The sequence below is a fragment of the Protobothrops mucrosquamatus genome, unplaced genomic scaffold (genome assembly GCF_001527695.2).
Source record: "Protobothrops mucrosquamatus isolate PMUCROS unplaced genomic scaffold, P.Mucros_1.0 scaffold314, whole genome shotgun sequence".
NCBI lineage: Eukaryota > Metazoa > Chordata > Lepidosauria > Squamata > Viperidae > Protobothrops > Protobothrops mucrosquamatus.
The window spans coordinates 121103-144147 of NW_015386654.1; the positions used below are offsets into that span (position 1 = coordinate 121103).

Here is a 23045-nt window from a genome sequence, read left to right on the forward strand (position 1 = left end):
TCTTCTCTGTGGCAGCCCCTGAGATATTGGAACACTGCTATCATGTCCCCCCTCATCCTTCTCTTCATTAAACTAGACATACCCAATTCCATCAACCTTTCCTTATATGTTTTAACCTCCAGTCCCCTAATCATCTTTGTTGCTCTTCTCTGTACTCTTTCTAGAGTCTCAACATCTTTTTTACATCGTGGTGACCAAAACTGGATGCAGTATTCCAAGTGTGGCCTTACCAAAGCATTGTAAAGTGGTATTAATACTTCACACGATCTTGATTCTATCCCTCTATTAATGCAGCCTAACACTGTGTTGGCTTTTTTGGCAGCTGCAGCACACTGCTGGCTCATTTTTAAATGATTGTCCACTAGGACTCCGAGATCCCTCTCACAGTTACTACTATTAAGCAAGGTACCCCCTATACCAGGGATGTCAAACTGCCCGCCCGCAAGCCGGATGCGTCATCCCAAAACCGTGCCCACCCCATTGCCGGCAATGGAGAAAAAGCTCTGATACGTTGCGTGACGTCGCGAGTTTCACATGCCTGCCCTATACTTTACCTATACATTTGGTTTTTCTTGCCGAAATGTAGAACCTTACTTTTTTCACCATTGAATTTCATTTTGTTAGATAGCGCCCAGTGTTCAAGTCTGTCCAGAATCTCCTGTATCCTAAGCCTGTCTTCTGGAGTGTTGGCTATTCCTGCCAGCTTGGTGTCGTCTGCAAATTTGATGAGTTCCCCATCTATCCCCTCGTCCAAATCATTGATGAAGATGTTGAAGAGCATTGGGCCCAGAACAGAGCCCTGGGGCACCCCACTGCGCACTTCCCTCCATGTATATGCGGTTCCATTGAGGACCATACGCTGAGTACGGCCGGTCAGCCAGCTACGAATCCATCTGGTGGTGATGCTGTCTAACCCGCATTTTTCTATCTTATCAAGTAGTAGTTTGTGATCTGCTTTGTCAAATGCCTTTGTCAAATGTCCAAGTAAATTATATCCACAGCATTCCTCTGGTCCACTAATTTTGTCACTTGGTCAAAGAATGCAATAAGGTTTGTCTGGCATGATCTGTTTTTGACAAACCCGTGTTGGCTTTTAGTAATGACTTTGTTTGCCTGTAGGTATTCGCTGATTCGTTGTTTGATTAACTTTTCCAGAATCTTCCCAGGTATTGAGGTCAGGCTGATAGGTCTGTAATTTCCTGGATCCATTTTTTTCCCTTTTTTGAAAATGGGAACTACATCAGCTCTTTTCCAGTCCTCTGGTAGTTCCCCAGTGCTCCAGGATCTTTGAAAAATGCAGTTCAGTAGTTCTGAGATGACATCTGCCAGTTCCTTGAGAACCTTGGGATGTAATCCATCTGGTCCTGGTGATTTGAACTCGTCTAGGCTGGACATGTGCTCACTTACCATTTTCTTGCCTATCTTAACTTGTGTTTCTGTTCTGTTTTTTATGGCACTATTTTTGATAGGTTGGTCTGCTTTTTCCCTTTGTGTAACGACAGATGCGAAAAACGAGTTAAATAGTTCTGCTTTCTCCCTGTTGCTTGTCACCTTCTTGCCACTTTCACCCACTAATGGACCAATCGTTTCCTTCACTTTTTTCTTAGTTTTTACATGTTGAAAGATGTTTTTTTTGTTATTTTTGACTTTGGTTTCAAGCCTTAGTTGATTTTGAGCCTTAGCTTTCCTCACTTCATCTTTGCAGGCTCGGGCTCTTTGCTGATATTCTGACTTAGTTATGTGTCCCTCTTTCCACTTTTTATACTTGTCCTTTTTATCTTTCAATTTATCAGAGAGTTCATTGTGCAGCCATGCTGGTTTCTTTTGAGAGCTGTTATTTTTCCTCTTTGTTGGTATTGTGCTAGACTGGGCTTTTATTATCTCACTTTTCAAAATTTCCCAAGCATCTTGAGTTGTTTTCCCCTGGAGGATTCTCATCCATGGAATCCTTCCCAAGCCCTCTCTAAGTTTATTGAAATTAGCTCTCTTAAAGTCCAAGACTCTAGTTTGACTGTGTTCTAGTGCTTGTGCTTCCATAATGTTGAATTCCAATATTGCAGATGACTGGTAAGGAGTATGTTATTGAGCCTTACTTGAGTCTATCCCCTGCCATCAAGATACTTTAGGGTAGCATCAGCTTGAGATAGATGTTGTGATTTCTGTTTGTGGAACGAACCTTGAGTTAACTGCATTGCCTTCACATTTCTGAATTGTTCCCCCTGAATTGAAGGCATATTCCAGGCTCTTGATAGTTAAGTGAAACTTAATTTTATTTTGGGGAATATTATCTTTTCACTTTCATAAAGTAGGATTATAATCTTAATTGAAAAAATTTGGGTGACTGTTAGTGAGTATAAAGTGGTAGTATGTCTCTTTGCTTCTATCCAGTGGTTGTCTAGAATTTTGCAACCCAGGACTGAGAATTCTGCATGAAATAAAGAGTTGGGGATGCAACATCAGTCTTCAGCATTTCCATCCTAATTATAATGTTTTTTTCCCCACAGTTATCTTTAATAAAATATTTACATTTTTAAAAATCCTTATCCTACTTTGTTTCTTTCATCAACACAGGCTCAGAATTTTGTAAACCTATCTATAATATGTGGGGAGGGGAGAAAAAGATATTTCCCATGCTGTTCTCAATAGCCACAACTTCATTGGAAGATACATTTTGTCTGGTGTAATCGTGAAAAGTTAAGCTGAAGAGTTGGATCCTTGTTAATGGAGACCACTAGACAATAGCAGAGATATAGTCTAATCTAGGAATTTGAGGGCGTGTGTGGAATCTCATAAGAAGACAAGGGCAAACTATTTCCCTTTTGCCATCATGAAAAAAAACAATATGAATTTTAAAAAGCAGTTACTATTAATTGTCACCTACAGGCAAAAATACTGTTTTCTGCATAACTTAGTTATTGGAAATGTTGTAATTGTTGGATATTCTTACATTAGTGCAGCGGTTCTCAACCTATGGGTCGCGACCCCATTTGGGGTCGATCGACCATTTCACGGGGGTCGCCAAGCAAGACTGTCCGCCATTTTTTTCCCTTTTCCGGCAGGTGCCTTACCTCCCTTGGGCTGGGCCAGCTGGTGGTCGGCCTGCTCCATCTCTGCCGCTTGCCAGCTATGCCTCGGCCGGCGCAGGGGGCGGAACCACGCATGCGCAGCACTCCCCGGCAGGGAAAGTCCTCGACTTACGACCGGTTGGGTAGTCCTCGACTTACGACCGGTTTAGTCCTCGACGTATGACCGGTTTAGTCCTCGACTTACGACCAGTTGGGGGTCGCGGCATTAAAAAGGTTGAGAACCACTGCATTAGTGGTTGGTATTTTTGCTGTACAGGGGAGCAAAATAGATTTGTGTCTGTTGCTGGGGGAGATAAAATACAGATAAAAATCTCATTTGCTAAGGTTTTCATGTGTATACAGGTAGTCCTCGACTTAGAACAGTACATTTAGTGACCAAAGTTACAACGGCACTGAAAAAAGTGACATGACCATTTTTCATACAACCGTTGCAGCATCCCCATGGTCACATGATCAAAATTCAGATGGTTGGCAACTGGTTTATATTTATGATGGTTGCAGTGTCCCGCCATTGTGGTCAGCTTTTGTGACCTTCTGACAAGCAAAGTCAATGGGGAAGCCAGATTCACTTAGCAACCACGTTACTAACTTAACAAATGCAATTATTCATTTAACAACTGTGGCAAAAAGTCATAAAATGAGGCAAATTCTTTTTTTCCTCCCATCATCTTCTTTTATCCTTTCTTCATCCCTTCATTCCTGATACAGTGTTACGTATCAGATCTCAAGTTATTAATATGTAGGTAAATTCCAGAATGCTCTTGTAATAACCATACAGTTTCTAGATACACAGCTGAGATATGGATTTTTTTTCTGCCAAGGCAGCTCTAAGCATTTCTCTTTTTTCATATTATCTTTTGCTGTTGCATCCAACAGTTCTTCATCTTTATTTTCCTATTTACCTAAAAAGGAAATATTCATATAAGATATTAGTGGTAGTTGTAACATTTACAAATTCATTAAGATTTTCATTGTCTTTTAAAGATTAAATTGAAATGAGCTATAGTTTCAGTAACTAGTACTAGTCAAGAATCAATATTTTTTTTTCAATTGTAATACTATATGCCATGGGGTTCTCTCTCCAAAGGGGAGGGACAGCCTCTAGGAAGATGTTCTGTGTTTTTTTCCTGGGGTGGAAGACGCTTTCGAATTTTGATCCCACCTTTCTGGACGCTGTTTTTTCTGGGCAGGGAAGCAGTAATGTTCTCACAATTATCCAGAGAGATTTCGTCTTTATTTAATATTTTAAAAGATTGATTTGGCCAACCATGGACTTATTCTTCTACAGCAGCTTAATGCTCAGAGGGAGTTTGGTTTCCTGTGTCACTGCACAGTTGCTATTAGTGATGTGTACTTTAAGGCACACAAATCCGTCCTTGCCTCTTTTTCCAACTACTTCAAGATGTTGTTTGTTCATCAAAGCAGTGAAAGTGTTCTCTTGATGGCAGCTGACATACAGCCAGATATTTTCAGTTACCTCTTGCATTTGATGTATACTATATGCCATGGGCAACACCACAGAATTTGCATGTATCTGTATGTTTTAATATGTCAAAGGGAGTAAGTACAGAGGTTTTCATCTATGTAAGTCTTATTTTTAGAACCATTTTTAACATAGATATTATTTCTAGAATTGAAAATTATATTAGTGTTTTTGAATTAGAATCTGAGTCTTCCTTAGAATGTGAATATGAAGATGTTGAATTACAGTTGAAAGCTATAATTAAAGTAGTAATTAAAAAGAAGCAAAAGGATAACTCAGGTAAAAGAATATTAGGAACATAAAATAATGAAAATATGAATGGATACATTGTTAGTTAGATATGAATTCATAGGATAACTATTAATTTTGCATTCTGCTGTTGAAAAGAATGGCTACTGTCCACATTGCTTCCCATACAATGAGATTAAAAGTGAGTAGTCAAATTTATTCTGTAATCATTGTAGACCTTCACAGTGATTAGAACTTTGGGGAAATGAGGATTCTAATCATAGGAGGACCTAGGTCGATATTAAAGATTCCTACTTTGAGAAATTTGTTCTCAGTCCATGAAAGAATGTGAAGAAACCAGTAGCATTTAGGGCTATCGTGAACAGTAAAAAGGTACAAGTGTTTTATAGCAGAGGTCCTCAACTTTTTGGGCACTAGGGACCAGTTCCGTGGAGAGAGGTTTTTCCATAGACCGGGGGTGCGTGTTTTTGTGTGCTGCCTGCATATCGCGGATGGGGCTTTGCTTGTTTGTGCAGACCGGTTGCTGGCAAGTCACGGTCTGGTACTGGTCCACGGACCGGGGGTTGGGGACCCCTGTTTTATAGTACTCTTGATTGCCTGGAGTTGGTTATAAGACGGACAGCTATATAAATGGTTTAAATAAATAGAAGAGTATTTAGAAGCTTATGAATACAATATATTTTTTCATTCCTGTTTTAAGAGTATATGAATATAAATTAGTATCTTATTTTTTAAAAGAAAATGAAACCCTTAATGTATGAGCTGAGTAATCCACATATATTTTTTCCTCATTACCCTATCACTAGGCTCACCACATGTCCAGCAAAAGGAGACTACTATGTCTTTTTATTTTGATGAGCTCCATCTGGCAAGCATAGCCTTAAAGTTAAATACTATCTGTCTTTTTGGGTATTTCTTCGAGCAGCTTTTCTTCAGGTTTTAGCACTTCCTTAAGAAGTATTAACCATAAGTGAACAAGCTCAGCTCTGTGGCTTGTATTATTTGATTAGTACCCTTCCAAGGGCTTATGCTACGGTCTGAAATTGGCAAAATATTAATCAATTACATGCTTTTGCCTCCTAACCACTTCTAACGCATTCCTTCAATTGAAGAGCCAGTCTTTCTGATAATGGAAATAGTAATATACATGGGGCCTATGTACTTTTTTCTTTTCTTTTCACAGTTTTTTGTAGTTTGTACTTTTTGTCATGGATGCCAACAAAGTCCAACAGTCCTCTTTTACTTCTCATTTGTCCTCCTTTCCAATTGTCCGTGTCCTTCTTTGCCCTGTTAGATATTTGGTTACCCTATCTATCCCCCATTTGTATCCAGTCGTTACAAAGTGTGTCAGATTAATTGAATATGTTTTGCCTAATCTTATTCAGAAGACTGAAGGAATGGCAGTGCCCATGCAAACAAATAACTTTAGGCATATTGTGTGTCCTCATTTAGTTTCCTTTCATCCAACAGGCCTTTAAAAATAATTGGCTCTTTTTGTGGCATCGCCTACAAGAATCCATTATACTTTTGTAATCTCTGTGAGAGTTGTCTTGGCAATCATGGCTACCTGACAAGTATGTAAAAATAGGAAATATTAGTAAGACTGGGCTGTGCTGAAAGAGAAAAATACTTTTGCCATTGAAGTCTGTGATATATTAGAACAGGATCTTCTTTTTGGGGACAGCAGATAGCACTCCAGAGAATGTCATGAATAGAGAAGATAATTTCAAATGTTACCCTTGGAGAAGATTATGTTTCCTAAAGGATTTGGTTGGGGGAAGTAGGTTACTTTGAAAAGTCCAGAAACTAGCCCTGGCTTTAGAGAATTTTAGATGGATAGGGACCAAGGATTGTGTTCTTTCTCTTCAAAACTATTTGAACAGAATGGCTTCCTGGACAAGAAAGCCATGTACGATGTGACAAGAATAAGCAAGCTGTTTTTGAATTGTCTAAGTTTGGAAATGCACGTCTTGTGAAAAATAGCAGTTCTATAAAATGTCCTTGATTCTGAAAAAGAAAAATTAGGGTAGTTTCGGAAATGTTTGCAGTCTGGCATGTTTTGCTTGGATGTACTATTCAAATAAAAACAATTAGAAAACTTCCTTGAATACATACTAATTCTTAAGCATGTCCAAAATAAACTCTGGATGATAGCCTCAATACTTACAATAAAAATACTGGCTTGTGGTATAATCTGTTGCTGCTTGAATGGATTGCATCAAATTATGTTCAATGAAAATGAAAAAGAAAGATTTTTTTTTTATTAAAAAAAGATAATTGGGAGCAATAGAAATTATCAGAGGCCCAACATGGTTTACATTAGACATTGTTTTAATTCTTTTCACACAAAAAATGGAAATATGTATTTTGTTTCCAGAGTTCTCCATCTGCTATCCACAAAATTTGGTATCCCCAATCTTCTTCCATATTTAAGCAAATATGTATTTTCCATTTTTTTTCCATTGAAGGTATGGGGGTGGTAGAAACACCCATCAACATGCAGAAAAGAAAAGGCTGTTACTTATCACGCCACAGTTCTGCTTCTACCCCACACAGAGAGGAAAATCTGCTAGAGGTTTATATGGTGCCCTGATCCCCTTTTAATCAAAGAGTGTTACGCTCATTTGGAGATACTGTCAATATTTCAACTGTTGTATGAAGAAACCCAAAGAGGAGATCCCTATCATATAACCTGTCCCAGTTTTCTGTCTTGGCTAAGGGACTGCATCAGGTCTTAGCCTCAACTCTTAGCCAGCCCTTGTCCAGCTTTTGCCATCAGGCCACTTACTGTCTGATGCAAGTGAAAGACTGTAGGTTGATAAAATCCATTTTAGGCTATATTCCTATAGAAAGTTTTAGACATACAGGTCATGGTTGTCTCAAAGGTGCTTTTTCAAAAGACAACCGGATTACATTTTTTAAAAATTATATATTCTTTACTTTCTGCCTCATTCCATACTTGAAATATTTTCTTTTTCTTGTTTCCTGTGATGGTGGGCAGTGCAACTTCCCCTAACTCTTTTTACTTTATATTTCTATTTGGTTTAAATCCAATATTAACCTAATTAGTTGCACTTTTGCTTAGATTAACTTGAAAATTAAGATCAGATGACACACTGTAACAAGATAAATGGCAGTGCTCTTTGTTTTTTTTAATATAAAGATGCCAATTTCAATTGACTGTAAAAATAGAGAAATATACTTCCTGATATACTACTTTTTATTATACCATTCAAGATACCATCATCAAATCTTCATTATAGTCAAAAATCAGCAAAGTCAGATGATAACTGGAATGTTTTCTCTGCCATAATACCTGTTTTGTTTACTGTTCATTATCAAGGAATATTTTAACAGCTTGGCATTAATGATTAGTATTGTGTCAAATGAGATAAATTATTAAGTGTGGTATGAAGTCCATTAGGTTGAGTAAACTTCATTTTAATTTATTTAGGGACTTACTGACTGTAGAGTATGTAGTAAGAAATTAAAATGTTTCACTTTTATATATGTCATTATGCAGATGTTAAAATGTTTTGCTCACCATGGGTAGCCAGACTAATTGAAAACACGAGCTAAAACACTAGAATAATTCATTTTATTTTATTTACTCCCTTTAAGTGTTCAGCCATGTCAAATTTGTATGGTAATTCTTCTATTCACCATGAGCAGTGATTCATTATGAGATTAACACATATTCAAAGTTTTCAGAGCAAGGCTGTTAGCAACTGCAATATAGGGCTGACTATCTCTTCAGTTTCAAAGGCTGAAATACATTCTGGGGTGGACCATGGCATTTGTAAGAGCCAAATATGTCTTTTCCTGGAATTGTGCAACAATTGAAGAGGGATCCTGTAGGGAAAAATGCAGCTGCTTTAAGAAGTTGCAGAAGGATGGTGTTCTGTTTCCAAGTAAAAGGCATTGAGATGAGGCAGGAGTAACAAACAGTCTTGTCTTTATTCAATTCACAACAGAACCAAAACAAAATGGCGTGGATTCCTTTTATACCCCTTTTGCAGGGACAGCGTCAACTAATCAATGCAACGTATGTCTCCCGCCTTGCGCATGCACAATAGGCGGGAAACAGCCTGTCTGGTCCCGGGCATCCACATGGTCTGCCTGGGCCTTTCTGCAGCCTCCTGCACCTGCTGAATGACTCAGCAGGCCCAGGACATAACAGATGGTATGCTCACATCCCGTATGTGCAGAAGCATCTCTTCCCTTTGAATTCATGTCCTACACAGCCCTATTTATCCCAATTATATAATAATAGTTGTCTTAGAAATTCAGCTCCAAACCTGGCCACTTTTTAGGAGCATTGCAGGATACTTTGTAGAATGTACAGTATTGTTTTGTTTGCCTCATGGCTCAAGTTTCCAAAATACTCTATTATATATTATATTTATACTGATACAACATCTTACTTGCATACCCGCCTCACATACCTGCGAGAATTTGACTTATATAGTCCATTATTGTATATTCCACTGCCATATAAAAACCTCATTCAGAATACTTACCTACTACTAAAACTGAATGATTGCTTAGTGGCAGGTTAACTCAGGCAAAACTATGAACTCTTCTCAAAGAAGCAGAAAATTAGATTAAAGTTCATGAAATAATTGGCTTATAAATTATTTGCTCCATTGCTAGTAATAGCAGCACTCATTGAGGCCTCCTATAATAAGCCCAGCTTGGTTATGATCCAATGATGCTCAGTTTCAGCAGCCTATGTTAGCTTTCTGCATACAAACATTTTTAGCCTCAAAAGCTTTAATGTTAAAAATTATATTGCTCAATTTTTAGTTATACTTTGTTAGCAAAAATGATTATCAGTACTAAATACTAATTGCTTTCCTTATCCATATAGGCACAGAGATCCTTAATACATCCTACTGCATGGTGCCTCTAAAACATACTGAGACAAGGCAATGACTACTGATACAATTCAGATTTATCATCATAATATATAATCATGATAGTATACTGAGGGCCAGCTCAATATAACATTACTGTAACAAGAAAAGCCTTTAAATATTGGTATTTGGAGACTCAGAAAAATCTTCCAGATTTCTTTTAAGCATTCCTAATACAAAGTGGATAAGCCTTGCACGAACTGTATTTGTCTGTGGGAGCAATGTGATTTTGAATTAGCAACCATGGGATGCATTGAAGTCAAACTAGTACAGTATTAATATTCATAATGAGCAGAATGATGTTTTCTCAGGTTGGAGCTAACATATATTCATTGTTTATTGTGGAAAAAACAAGTTGTCTTTTTTTCTTTTTTCTTTTTCTTTTTTGAAGGAAGAAACATTGGTGCAAAATAGAAGAAAAAAGAAAATGTGCTACTTAGTCCATTTCATTACAATGTTTGAAAAGCTATCTCTGTGTGTGTGTGTGTATATATATATATATATCTACTTGTACTAACCTTTGTACTAATTCTGATAGCAAGGTTATATTTTTTGTAAAAGATTAGGGGAGGTAACATAATTAAATCTGGGTTTTATTATGGACTTGGATATTTTTTCCTTAAATATACATAGTCCTTGACTTCCACCATTCATTTAGCAACTATTCAGACTTTCAATGGCACTAAGAAAAGTGACTTATGACTGCTTGTTGCACTTACAATCATTGCAGTATCCCAATGATCACATGATTAAAGTCTGGATGTTTAGCAACTGGCATGTATTTATGACAGTTGCATTGTCCTGGGGTCATGCGTTCACCATTTGTAACTTTCCAGCTGGTTGGAAATCAACAGGGGAAGCCAGATTCACTTAACAACTGCAATGATTTGCTTAACAAAAAAGCTCGTAAAATGGGGTAAACAATGAAAATGTTGGGCTCATTGGTGGTCATAAGTCAAGGAGTACCTGTAAACTAGGAGGTGTTTGGATTAAGGGAGTGCAGTTGAAGAAGTTAGGCATATCTAGATGGCAAATACTGTAGAATATAGATGGCAACAATCAGAGCTTTATGTACCCCATCAAGTGAGCATCTAGATTTTTGCCATCAAGATATGGTATACCTACCTCTTCCTCTGCCTTCTCTGAATACATTTCTCTCCTTCTTCACTCATTAATTATGGTTATCATTCACTGAAATTCCAAAACTGGCAGTGATTTGTGCAAAACATAATTTCTGAAAATTATTAATGATACGCTGTTAAGCTTTTGTAGAAAAAGAGCAGGCCTATATATCCTCTGATTGGAGAGTCTTCATTAAAGTTGTTCACAAGTTATAGTGAAAGCCTATGCTCATATAATATATTTTCTCCTAATTGTTATACTTTCAAATATCTCCCTTAGGAAAGGGAAGAAGAATAAAGAAAAAGGTAGAGAATCAAAATAGGACGTGGAAGTGAAGGACATGGAAAACAGTGCTTTATTGTCCATGTTCACAATTTCTGACTTGATTTCCCCTTGTCAATGCCAGAATTTTGTATTGAAAACTGAACAGGATATGAAAGTGAAATTTTATACTTTCAATTTTTTACTTGAGTAGGTGTGATGATCGTTTCTTGTTTTGTTTCTGTCAGGAAAACATCTACCTGGAATACAGAATTATTGCAATTTAAATTGCACAAAGTGAATTATATAGTGTATGGTCAGATTATAATTTGTTTTGCCTCTGTTAAATCAAAAAAATATTTTTTGTAAAATTATGTATATTTTCATTTCTTACAGATCACCAGAAATTAGAGAGAGAAGCTAGAATCTGTCGCCTTTTGAAGCACCCTAATATTGGTAAGGAAGGATACCCTCCATTGATAATCTTAGTAGGACAATTACCTTGAAGATAGTTCCATAACAGTAAGAGGGGAAGCAATACTAGTTTTACTCTGGTGTAGTACTGTTGTCAGACATAAGCTCCTTTCAGATGAGGATATTGTAATAAATGGTGATCAAGCCTAGCATCTCTATCTCACCTTTAGAACACAATCTCTTCCTTTTATCCACTATGCCCAAAATGGGGAACATGAAGAATTGATGGTAATTAGTGTCTTCTGCAAACTCTAAACTTGTTTTAGATAAACAAGTTTCATAAACTATGGTTTGCAGTTGGGTTGTTCAAAAAAATTATAGTTATGATAAACAAGACTTTTGGTTCAAGCAGTATTGTTTTAAAATAGAGGTGAAAACTTCTAGTCTTTAGGGTTGTCCAAGAGGAAGAATGACTCCTTTTTATGACTAGGTTTGGAATCTGGCCTAGGAAAGCATTTGGATATGCAAATATTTCCCAGTTTCACAGAATTTCCCTTCGCCATTCAGAGACAATGCTATGTCGTTTTTACTATACCTTGAACAAGGGACAGTGGGGAAGGTCTTGTGAGATTTGACCTCATTCTTTGCTATAGAGTGAAGAAGCAACCATGCCCTTCATGACAAAATGAAACAGAACACATGAAACTTGTTGAAGAATTTATAGCAAGTCAGATTCAATTCTGCACATTGTACAGGTAGTCCTTGACGTATAATCACTATTGGGACCAGCATTTCAATTGTTAAGCAGTGTGGTCATAAGCATGATTTTGTATGACTGCATTGCTTAGCCATGGCAATCTTGACATTCGCTGTTGCAGTCGTTAAGCAAATTAGGCAAGAACCCACCCCAATCCAAGCCATTCCAGGTTTGAGCCATCCCAGCCCTAAGATTTGGTTCTTCCAAGATAAGGAAATGCCTCCCCTTCAATTCCCCCAAGTACCTCTTCATTCCATCTCTTCCCTGGGAAACTCCAACAGCATGATGCAAAGCCACAGCTTTACAGGAAGAGTCCCAATCCAGTCCCAGCCATAGTTGCTCTCACCATTATGAAATCTGAGGCCCCTGCTACTCCATCTAACCTTCACCATCTTCTTCCTCTTGCTGCTGATAAGGCATTTCTACTCTGCCTCTTCAGTAGGACCACCTGAAGCCATATCCCCCTGGTCTTGTGAGAAGACCACTATGCTCAAGTTTCCTTGGGAAGAAAGTCTCATGCAGCTAGCAGGCTAGCCAGGCTTATTCAAGAGTGGGAACAAAAGGATAGAGAAGGTCAGCTAAAGTGGCAGGGGCCCTGGAGTGCAGGGGGCCAAAAGGGCATATATGGGGTGGGAAGAGTTGAAGTGCCCCTGTAGTCATAAGTACAGGTAGACTACTGAGCACCCACATTTTGATCATGTGACCACACAGGCACTGCATTGTTTTATAACTTCGGGGACCATTTCTGACTTCCTTTGTTCAGTGCCACTGTAACAATCACTAAACAAATAGTTGTAAGTCGAGGACTACCTATACAGCTTAGCCATTCTTACATACGGTTGCAGTACTGCTCTGTTGCATTATCCTGTCTAAACTGATGTTTTGGTGGTTCCTGTCAGTTTTAATATATTTATGGACATAGAAAAGCTACTGCTTGACTTTGGGCCTCTGGCGTAGTGTTCAGCAGTGTTTTTCTATAGTGAAATTCTGAGTTTCTTGGGCCTTACCATGCACCTGTGAAAAATAGAGAATGTTAACATTATATAACAGTGGTAGCGAACCTATGGCACGGGTGCCAGAGGTGGCACTCAGAGCCCTCTCTGTGGGCACGCGCGTCGTCGCCCCAGTCCTAGGCCTTCAGCTGGGTTTTATAAAACCTTTTCGCTTTAGGCCTCCGCCGTCATGTGCAAAAAAAAAGGTTCAATCAATCAATTTCAACTTCTTGCGGGAAAAAAAAGATCTTGCAAAGTTGGAATTGATTGATTGAACTTTTTAGTCCCGCCCCGTCTGCCGTTACCACTGCAGCCACGCCTACCCAGTGGGCCACATCCAGCCAATGGGCCACACCCACCCGGCACTCGACGATGCATAAGTGAGTTTTGGGTTGCAGTTTGGGCACTCGGTCTCTAAAAGGTTCGCCATCACTGTTATATAAGATTTGGCTATTCGGTTTGAGAAAATAATACCCACTTTCGTAATGGTGAAATAAAAATGGTTTATTTTTCATTCTATATTATACTGTAGAAGAGAAAAATACGAAATAGGCAATTCCAGTGTGGCAGAGTTAGAGAAGTCTTGAAGACAGAAGATTGTATTTTGTTTCTTGCATCAAAATGTTGGGCACATTTGGAGGCAATTTTCTCCTTGAGTTGCTACTCTTTTGGGAGGAAGGAAGTCAGAGACCAGAGTATTTCAAGGATAAAGGGTTTTCTGCCCGTTCCAGAATATATATCTCAGTATAATTATTCTTGTAGTTTTATCTTGCTTGAAACACTTGGCTTCCTTTTGTAATCAACTAAAATTCGGTGTCATGCCTTTAATTATTTAGAAGACATGCATTTTAAAAAAAGGTTAAACATATTAATCTTTAAATAGAATGACTGAAAACTGCAATTATATGCACACACACAAACATATATATATATATACATACATATACACACACACAAACTGTCAAGCTATTGGGAGAGGCAGTTCTTCGCAAAGTAAGCTAAACAAATTACACCATGAGATTAAATAAATGGATGGAAAAGCTAGCTAAATCTAGTTTACGCCGACATTGTTTATTGTATGGCTCTATAACTTTTTATTATTGCAAACCATACTTGCTTCTTTGTAGGTGGTGCTCGACATGATCATAATTGGGACCAAAATTTCCATTGTTAAGTAGGGTTGTTGTTAAATGAGTGACATCCTATTTTATGACCTTTTTTGCCACAGTTGTTAAGTGAATCATGGGGTTGTTAAGTGAATCATGTGGTCGTTAAGCAAATCCGGCTTTCCCCATTGTTTTTGCTTCTTGGAAGCCAGCTAGGAAGATCACAAATGGTGATTACATTATTTCTGGATTCTGAAACTGTCATACACAAATATCCATTGCCAAGTGCCGGAATGTTGATCAGTGGAATGTGATCAACGTGAGGATGCTGCAACAGTCGTAAGTTCATGACCAGTTGTAAATCACTTTTTTCAGTGCCATTGCCACTTCGAATGGTTGTTAAACAAATGGTTGTAAGTCGAGAATTACCTGGATGTTCATTATGATTTTTGAGGTTATTTTTTTTGAGGCTCTCATCAACACCATCCAACCATAATTTTCTCAGTATTGATTTTCCTTTTGGCTGATGAACTCTTCTTTTATATATTTGGGATTTATTTGCTCCAACCTACCTTTGTGTTCATTTTTTTTTCAAACCAGTCACTCTCTTTAAACTAATCCACATTCATTCAATACTAATTTAGCCTTGATTCCACCTGCTCTGGCTTTCCATATGCAGTTTTTAAATACCTTATTTCCACTGCATTCTGCTTTTTTTATGTTTTTCTTAAGAGCAAAATAGCAGAAGCAGGTTGCTAATCACAATCATTCTGCTTCTTTTGACAAACATCCATTCCTCATGCAAAATCATATGCTACCCATTACATTGTACCACTATCTGCAGATCTTAAAATTTCTCTGTATATTTTCCTCAAGGCACCATACTTATTTGTCTAATTTTATTTAAACGTAAATAAAACTCAGACCCATATTGTTAAGTCCGGAGAATAATGGCGCTTGAGACGAAGCATTTCTAACAAGTCTTTATTCTCTGCTTCCATTCTACGAACAACCTGAGCAGAGGCACACAGGTCTCTATTTATACCTTCTAATCCCCGGGCAAGTTCAACCCATCATGAGGCGGGCTTTTCCCGCCTTGCGCATGCGCACAAGGCCGGCGCCGCTCAGTCCGGTCCCGGGCAGCTTCTGCAAATGCCCGGGACTCTTGCAACGTCCCGAGCCTGCCTCTTGCAAGCTCAGGACACAACACATATCTTGATCAGTTTGGAAATTTATCTGCCTGCTCTGTTCTTCATTTTTAATGTGTAATTTGAAATTAGACACTCCACTCAAAGCATAACTGTCTTGATTTTTTAAATATATTCATTTTCAGACACAACTATCTTGGTTTCTGCTACATTCATTTTCAGTTCAAGTGATATGTTGCATCATGCAATCCATTTAGGATTTGCTGAAAATAATTTGGTTTTTCAGCCAATGAGACATAATCTGCATAAAAAATACACACGTTTAAATTCTAACCAACAAACCTCTGCCATCACCGTGCACATTCATATACATTTAAGTATAAATACAGTAAACAACCAAGAAGAAATCACACATTCTAGGCTTCTGTCTTGAACCATTTGCAAACATTGCATTTATTCTCCCACATATATTACATTTGACAGCTATCATTATTAATTCATTCAGCAACAATCTTTCATTTTGTAGATTTCTGACTTTTTTGCTCATTCTTCACCTTTCTCTTCACTGAGTACAGTCTATGTGTTTTCATTCATTCATGCTCTTTACCAGTTATCTCTTACATTTCAAGTTAAGTCAATCTTCCAAATACATTGACTTCAAGTCAAGTCAATCTTCCAAATACATGAACCACACTAGGTAAGCCCCAATATATTCATTGTAGCCATTCATCATAGCTTTGGTAAAATATTTTCTTGTAACACAATTTCGCAAGCTGGAGAAGGAAGAGATAGGTTACCACCCTTAAGTATTTCATACAAAATTTCCTTTCAGTTATAATGATTGAACTGTAATACATTTTGACCAGTGTGTTATAAAGATAATCAAGGTCCAAATTTATTCCAAGCACGAACACACTGTTTTTTAATCTAGATGCTATTGATTGCATCCCACCAATTTGGATATATTATGCATGGAATGTAGTGGCACATCCTCAGGATATAAAATACTGTACTATGTAGATAATGATGTTGATCATTAGTTTCATTTGAGAATTGTAAGGCGAAATGGATATATATGAATATGTGTTAAAGTTATAAGTACTATACTACTTTTATGTACATATTTGTGTCTCTGTACACAGATGCATAAAGAGAGAGAGGGATTATAGTATAAAACCTCAGTGTCTTTCTGACCGTTTTCTACCCATGTATAATGAATACATGGAAGCTGGATGATGTTTAAGTATATAGACCTGGTGTGAATTTTTCTGTACATAAAATCTGTACAAATAGAAAAGGAGATTGTTTCTATTCCTGCCATAGGCAGAAACCCAGCTGGGCAACCTTGGGCTAGTCATTGTCTCTCAGCCCTGGGAAGGACGCAGTGGCAAACCACCTCCATAAAACTTTGCAAGAATGTTACAGGGACTTCTTCAGCCAGTCTCCAGGATTAAAAACTGACTCAAGGGTGCATATACACCACAACATGTGCTTTGAATGTGTTTCTTAACTTCTAGGAATTTTTGCACTGACTATGAGGAACTCTGGAGACCACTATATTATAGGACTAGACAGAGACAACCTGTCCATTATATACAATGCACATAGCATATAGAAATGGCAGTAATGGAGGTGGGCATATTAAATATATGGTTGTTATGTTTCACTTGTTTCTTGCCATGCGTTTTCCATTTGTGTACAAACTATTCATGTCATTGTGAAGATTCTCAATTGATAGCTAACAATTGGATTTGTTAGGAGAATGGCAACAATTCTAGGCATCATTGTAATTAACCTGCTAAAGTTTTCATTGATCTTAAATCTTGGTATCTGTCTGGGAAATTATTGGCACTTTAATTACCAGAGGAAGCATGTAAATCTTCAGAGGAACCATATGAAAGTATCAGTAAAGCAGTCATTGTTCTACATGCTTTTTAGCATGTCATTTGGTTCTAGAAGAAAATAGAGAAACAGCATTTAAAAATACAAGAAAAATACAAAAAGCAACCCAGTTTTAAGTCTTCTGAAATGTCTTCCTTGTGTGTAGCTGGATGGCCACATGAAAAGGGCAATTGTGCCTGTGAAATGAATGGAATTTATGTAAGAGAGAAAGAGAGTTCTAACTTAGTTAAGGCTTCTTATGTAAGTTCTATTGAATCGTGCCAAATTTCCTTGGAAGTCAAAGGAAACGGTAGTGTGTGAGAAGAATCTGGGTCCTGAGGAAAATAGGATCTGCTGTCTTATCTGTCATTGCACACATTTCCTGACAGCTTCTTTTTCCTTTGAATCAAGATCAGAGAATTTTCAGAAACTGATTTTATGAAGCTTTAGTCCATTGGCATATGTTTTTTTAATGAAATTAATTATTTATGTAAAATGTTTTTATCCCACTTTTCTACATCAAAAAGCACTTAAAGCTTCATTTAACATGAGATTAAATATTTTTACTTCAACTTTTCAACTTCTGAACAAGTTAAATAAATATTTCAACAGCCATAGTTGACCAGGAAATATACTTCTCCCAAATTATTATTAATGAAAACCTTTGTATCCTTGGAGAATTTGGGAGAATTAAAACATATTCTTTAAAATGCAGTTAAAATATAATCTTCTGGTAATCTTCTTGGTACTGGTAAATATGTGCCATTCCCCACTAGATGTATCTATAAAATTATTTCATCTGAAAAACATTTTATTAAAAAGAAACATTTTAAAAACAACATTTCATGGTAAAAATAAATTATCTGTTTGGATTTTCTCTTTCCTTTTTGAAAAAAGAAAATATAATTTTAAAAGTCAGTTGGATGTTTACAGAAAGGAGTAGCAAAATCAATATCTAATTCTCATCTAAAAATATTATGAACTACTATTTAGAAGGAAAATACCATTAAAGAACATTGCTGGGTAGGACATTATGTTTTTCAAATTAAATTTGTTTTTGAGGAGAATATGTTAATATACCATCTCTTTGTTGGTAGTTGCCTTATATGTGCAACTAACTAATTTTTAACTATTTCTAATGAGAAATGGCAGTATCACAAAATAATTATAAATACAGCTTTGTAGGTGGGAGATCACATTTAACTTTTTAAATATTTTTAATCATTTAAACCTATACAAATAATAACAAAGATAGTACAACAGTAACAATTGCAAACAGAATTACTAAATTTCATTTCAGGTAAAATATTATACAACAACTGGAGCCAGTTTGATGTAATGGTTAAGGAAGGCATCAGCTAGAAATCAGGAAACTGAGTTTCACATTAGGCGCAAAGACAACTGGGTGATCTTGGGCCAGTCACTTTCTGTCAGCCCTGTCAAGAAGGCAATGGCAAACTTCAGAAACTTTGCCAAAAATCTTGTATGGACTTGTTCAATCAGCCATGAGGAGTCAAAAACTCACTAGGGGACAGTAAATAAATAATATACAACAACTACAGTATATGATAAAAACAAAATATAGAAGTATAAAAACAAAAAAAGAAAGGTTTCAAAATAATAATAATGAAATATACTATATAGCAGTGGTGGCGAACCTATGTCACGCGTGCCAGAGGTGGCACTCGGAGCCCTCTCTGTGGGCACACATGCCGTTGCCCCAGCCTCGCCTCCCCCCGTGACCCCCTCCTCACCAGCAGCCCCCCTGGTGGAGAGTCGCCCCTGAGCATGGCCTACGCGAAGCAGCGCAGCCAAGGACATGGCAGCCAGGCAGCATAGACAAGACTCTGCTCTCACGCCCCATCGTACACAGTTGATGCTGCGGGGCGCGGGCAGAGGGCGTGGCCACCATGGCGCTGCTGGGCTGCCTGGGCGGTCTGCGGCAGGCCCTGGAGGTGGTGAGTGGCCCTGCGGGCAGGCGGGGCAGGAGATGGGGCTTTAATTTTGAATGGAGTTAAATGAGATTGGTGTTCAATATAGGGATAGTCTTAGACTCAGAGTTCGTGCTTGAAGAACATGTGACAGCTATGGAATGAGGATCTTTGTAAAGTTCTAGTTAATATGTATGTTCATGGATTGGGAGGCCCTCTAGATAGTCATTCATGATTTAATCACCATATGGTTGGACTATTGCAAATATATGAGGCTGCTCTAAGATGAGTTGGAAATTACAGCTGGTGCAGAATCCAACAGGACAAGTGCTGGTTGCTGGTCACCTTCCAGGTACACATAGTGTCACAGGTGAAAATGAGCACCCCACTACGCTTCAGATTCATCTGTATTGAAAGGACTAGCCAACTATAAACTGTTGCCCAGGAGAGACCCGAATGAATTATCAGCACACATTCTTTGGGGAGGTCCTTTTCATGTACCTCAGACCCAGAGACACTCTGAACAAATGGGCCTATCTAGTGCCCTCTGCCCTTTTCAATTATGGTAACATGCAGACAACAACACATATGTATACCTGCTGTTTGTGCCCTGATCAGTATATACTTAAGGACCTCATGGCAGCATGACAAAATGCAATTAATGTTGCAGACTTCCAGTTTTGCGCAGTAGCACAAGTAGCCAAGGGATCACGGTGCTCCGCACCCTACGGCCAGTTTTTTCTGTTTGGGGACCCTAAATGGGCTTAAAGTCACCCTGGAGAGGCAACAAAGAAGGAGGGAAGCCCCGCTGACCGTGGAGAGACGGCAATTAATCTGGTCATTCTGGGAAAGCCCTCCAGAAAGCAACAGAAGAAAGGCTAGCTTTACTCCAGAGTCTAGCCCAAACTATAAGCAGCTGAAGCCAAAAAGCACTAAATTAAGCTTGATCGTAAACAATGTATTTGGAACTGGGTAAGAATACTGATTCTCTCTCTTGTACTCGATAATTGATTTCCTGAAAATAAAAATAAAAAAACCAAGACGCAAAAATCCTCCAAAAGTGAGAGGAAGAGGATTTTTGCTCCATCCTTCCACAGACGGAAGCGGCGAATTAAATTTTTATGGGGGACAGAAATATACTGAAATGAAATGAATATAAGACAAATCTGGATAAGTGCGAAATTGGTGGAATTAGTTAAGACTTTCTTGGCAAAAGATTATTGATGAAAACAGAAGCCATACTTTCCAGGAGGAAATGTATGCTTTGTTACAACTAATACAAATGACAATAACTTCAAACCACGAGGAAATTAAAAATAACTTTGAAAATTTAAATGAACACATCTTCAATTTAACTTTACAACAAAAAAACTCTCAGAAAATAAAAGAGAGAGCGATCAAGTAAAGCAGACAGCTGAACATAAACCAGAGGAAAGAGATTTAAAGATGGAATTCAACAATGGAAGGAACTATGATTTAACCCAGGCGGAGAAAAATGTGCCGGAAATATTGGACATGGAAAAGACAACTTATACTTCAAGATTGCAAAACAATTCTAAGGACAAGAAAAAAGTTTTGACAAAATGGATTACAGAGCTGTCAGGAGAACTACGAGAACTTATGAGACAAAAAATGATAAGAGAAACTAAGAGAGAAAGGAAAAAGATTTTCAAGGAATACGAAGGGGCGAAATATTCCCACAAAAACACCTTAGTTGACTCGTCTCTTGTACTTACAACAATATCTACAAAATTATGGGAAGACCTTTTGGTCCAGAGGAGCATATAGGAAAGATGTTTGGCAAAAAAAAAAAAGTCTAAAGTTAGAATTAAGAAATTAGATGATGGGATTTATCAGATGGAATATTCAAATATTAAGCACCTGTTTGAATATGGTTAAAGAAATAAAATTTCAGATATAAATGAATTTTAGTTTAAGAGGGATAGGCTCCTTAAGTAACATAGTATTTTTTTATGATATGAGAAATATAAAAATGTTGGGATGATTTATATGAGGGAAATGTTTTAGATACTCAAATGTAATGGATTTTGAGAAAATTTCAATTAATAGGAATGTTTTGAATAGTTCTAAAGGATTAGTTGTGGATTTATTGGACGGAATACTTAAAGATTAAATATGTGTTTGAATATGGTTAAAAAGAATAGCAATTCTTTTGGACATAAATGTATTTTAGCTTAAGAGGGACATGTTTTTCAAATAGTATATTATTTCCTTCTTTTTTTCTTCTCTTTTTTTGTTTTTGTTTTAAGATATGAGAAATGTAAAATTGTTGGGATGGATTGTATGAGGAAAAAGACTTAACTACTTAAGTGTAATTAACTCTAAGAAAATCTTAACAGGTAAAAATGTATTCAAACATTGTGGAGAAAATAAATTTAAATAACTTTAAAAACAAGATCTATGATAAGGTAATTAAGATGATTAATTAGAAAAGAAGCTTCACATTGATGTGGTTGTTACTTGTAGAAATACTAGAAAAATGTTTATATTCAATTATCTATTAAAATACTAAGAAATGTACTAATTTAAGGCTGACAAATGAGAATATTATTGGAAGAAGAGAAAATCAAAGAAAGCTACTATGTGGATTACGGAATTATAGAAACTAATTGTTATTGATTGTTTGTAAATATAATCCCAGACAACATGCTGTTTACCAAATATCAAGGTGATTATGTTAAAAAAATTAATAAAATATATATTTTTTAAAATGCAATTAATGTTGCTAGTTTCTGAGCAAGATTTGTTTAACTTGTCATGCTTTAATATTGTATTTTATATTTTATGTTTAAAATACCTTATTTTAATTGTGATGCTTCTGACACAAATAAATAAACCTTCCAGGTATAATTCAGGTTGATGATTATCACCAATTAAGCCCTTCATGGCATAGCTTGTTTGAAGGACATCCTATCTTCCATGGTTTCTACCTGTCTAATAAGAACTGGCAAATGTTGGGTCTTGTCAATTAAATGTTGTCATCTACAAGAAGTAGAAAGCTTGTCTTCCTATTGTGGCACATGCCTTTTGGAATAGCATTTCCCAGAGATTTATGAAGTGCCTACCTTGGTGGTGTTGAATCTAATTGTTCTCCCAGACCTTGGATATAGGATAGCAGTAGAACCCATTGTATATAATTTTATAGCATATTTAGTTGTCTTGCCCAGATATGTTTTTATTATTTGTATTCTTTTAAAATGTAAGCCTCCCAGAATCATTCTGATTTCAAGCAGCCTTTAAATCTATCATCTGCCTTTCTGTCTTGCTATCCATTCTCTATCTATCATCTATTTATCTATCTGTCTGTCTGTCTATCTATCTATATCTGCACGCGCGCGCACACACACACACAGAGTATACATATATTTCTTTTAGAATCTCCTATTTCAACTGTCAAATAATAATAGATTATTCATTTTTAAAACTCGTCAGCCTGAGGAATTATGTTGTGAAATTCAGATAGCTAGATGTTTGAATTAATAAGGTATTCAGAAGTTGTCTTTGAGTCTCTGACTAAGTAAAAAAGATTTAGTGAGGAACCGGAAGATGGTAAACCTGATTAAATCAAGTTAGAAATAAATATACCATGTTTCCAATAAATGTGTTAATTAGGGAAATGTAAATTCAGACAGAGTGCATATTCTCTGTTTTGAGGGATAACACAGTGATGAATCACAA

General features: G+C 37.1%; 1 protein-coding gene across 1 annotated transcript in view; it reads left to right on the forward strand.

Annotated features, from left to right (window-relative positions):
- The window catches only part of CAMK2D (calcium/calmodulin dependent protein kinase II delta), a 142769-nt gene that overhangs the window by 54103 nt on the left and 65621 nt on the right, over window positions 1–23045 (forward strand). Inside the window, exon 3 of the mRNA XM_029283987.1 lies at window positions 11514–11573. Coding sequence (XP_029139820.1) covers window positions 11514–11573 — 60 coding nt within the window. The remainder of the gene's footprint in view (window positions 1–11513; window positions 11574–23045) is intronic.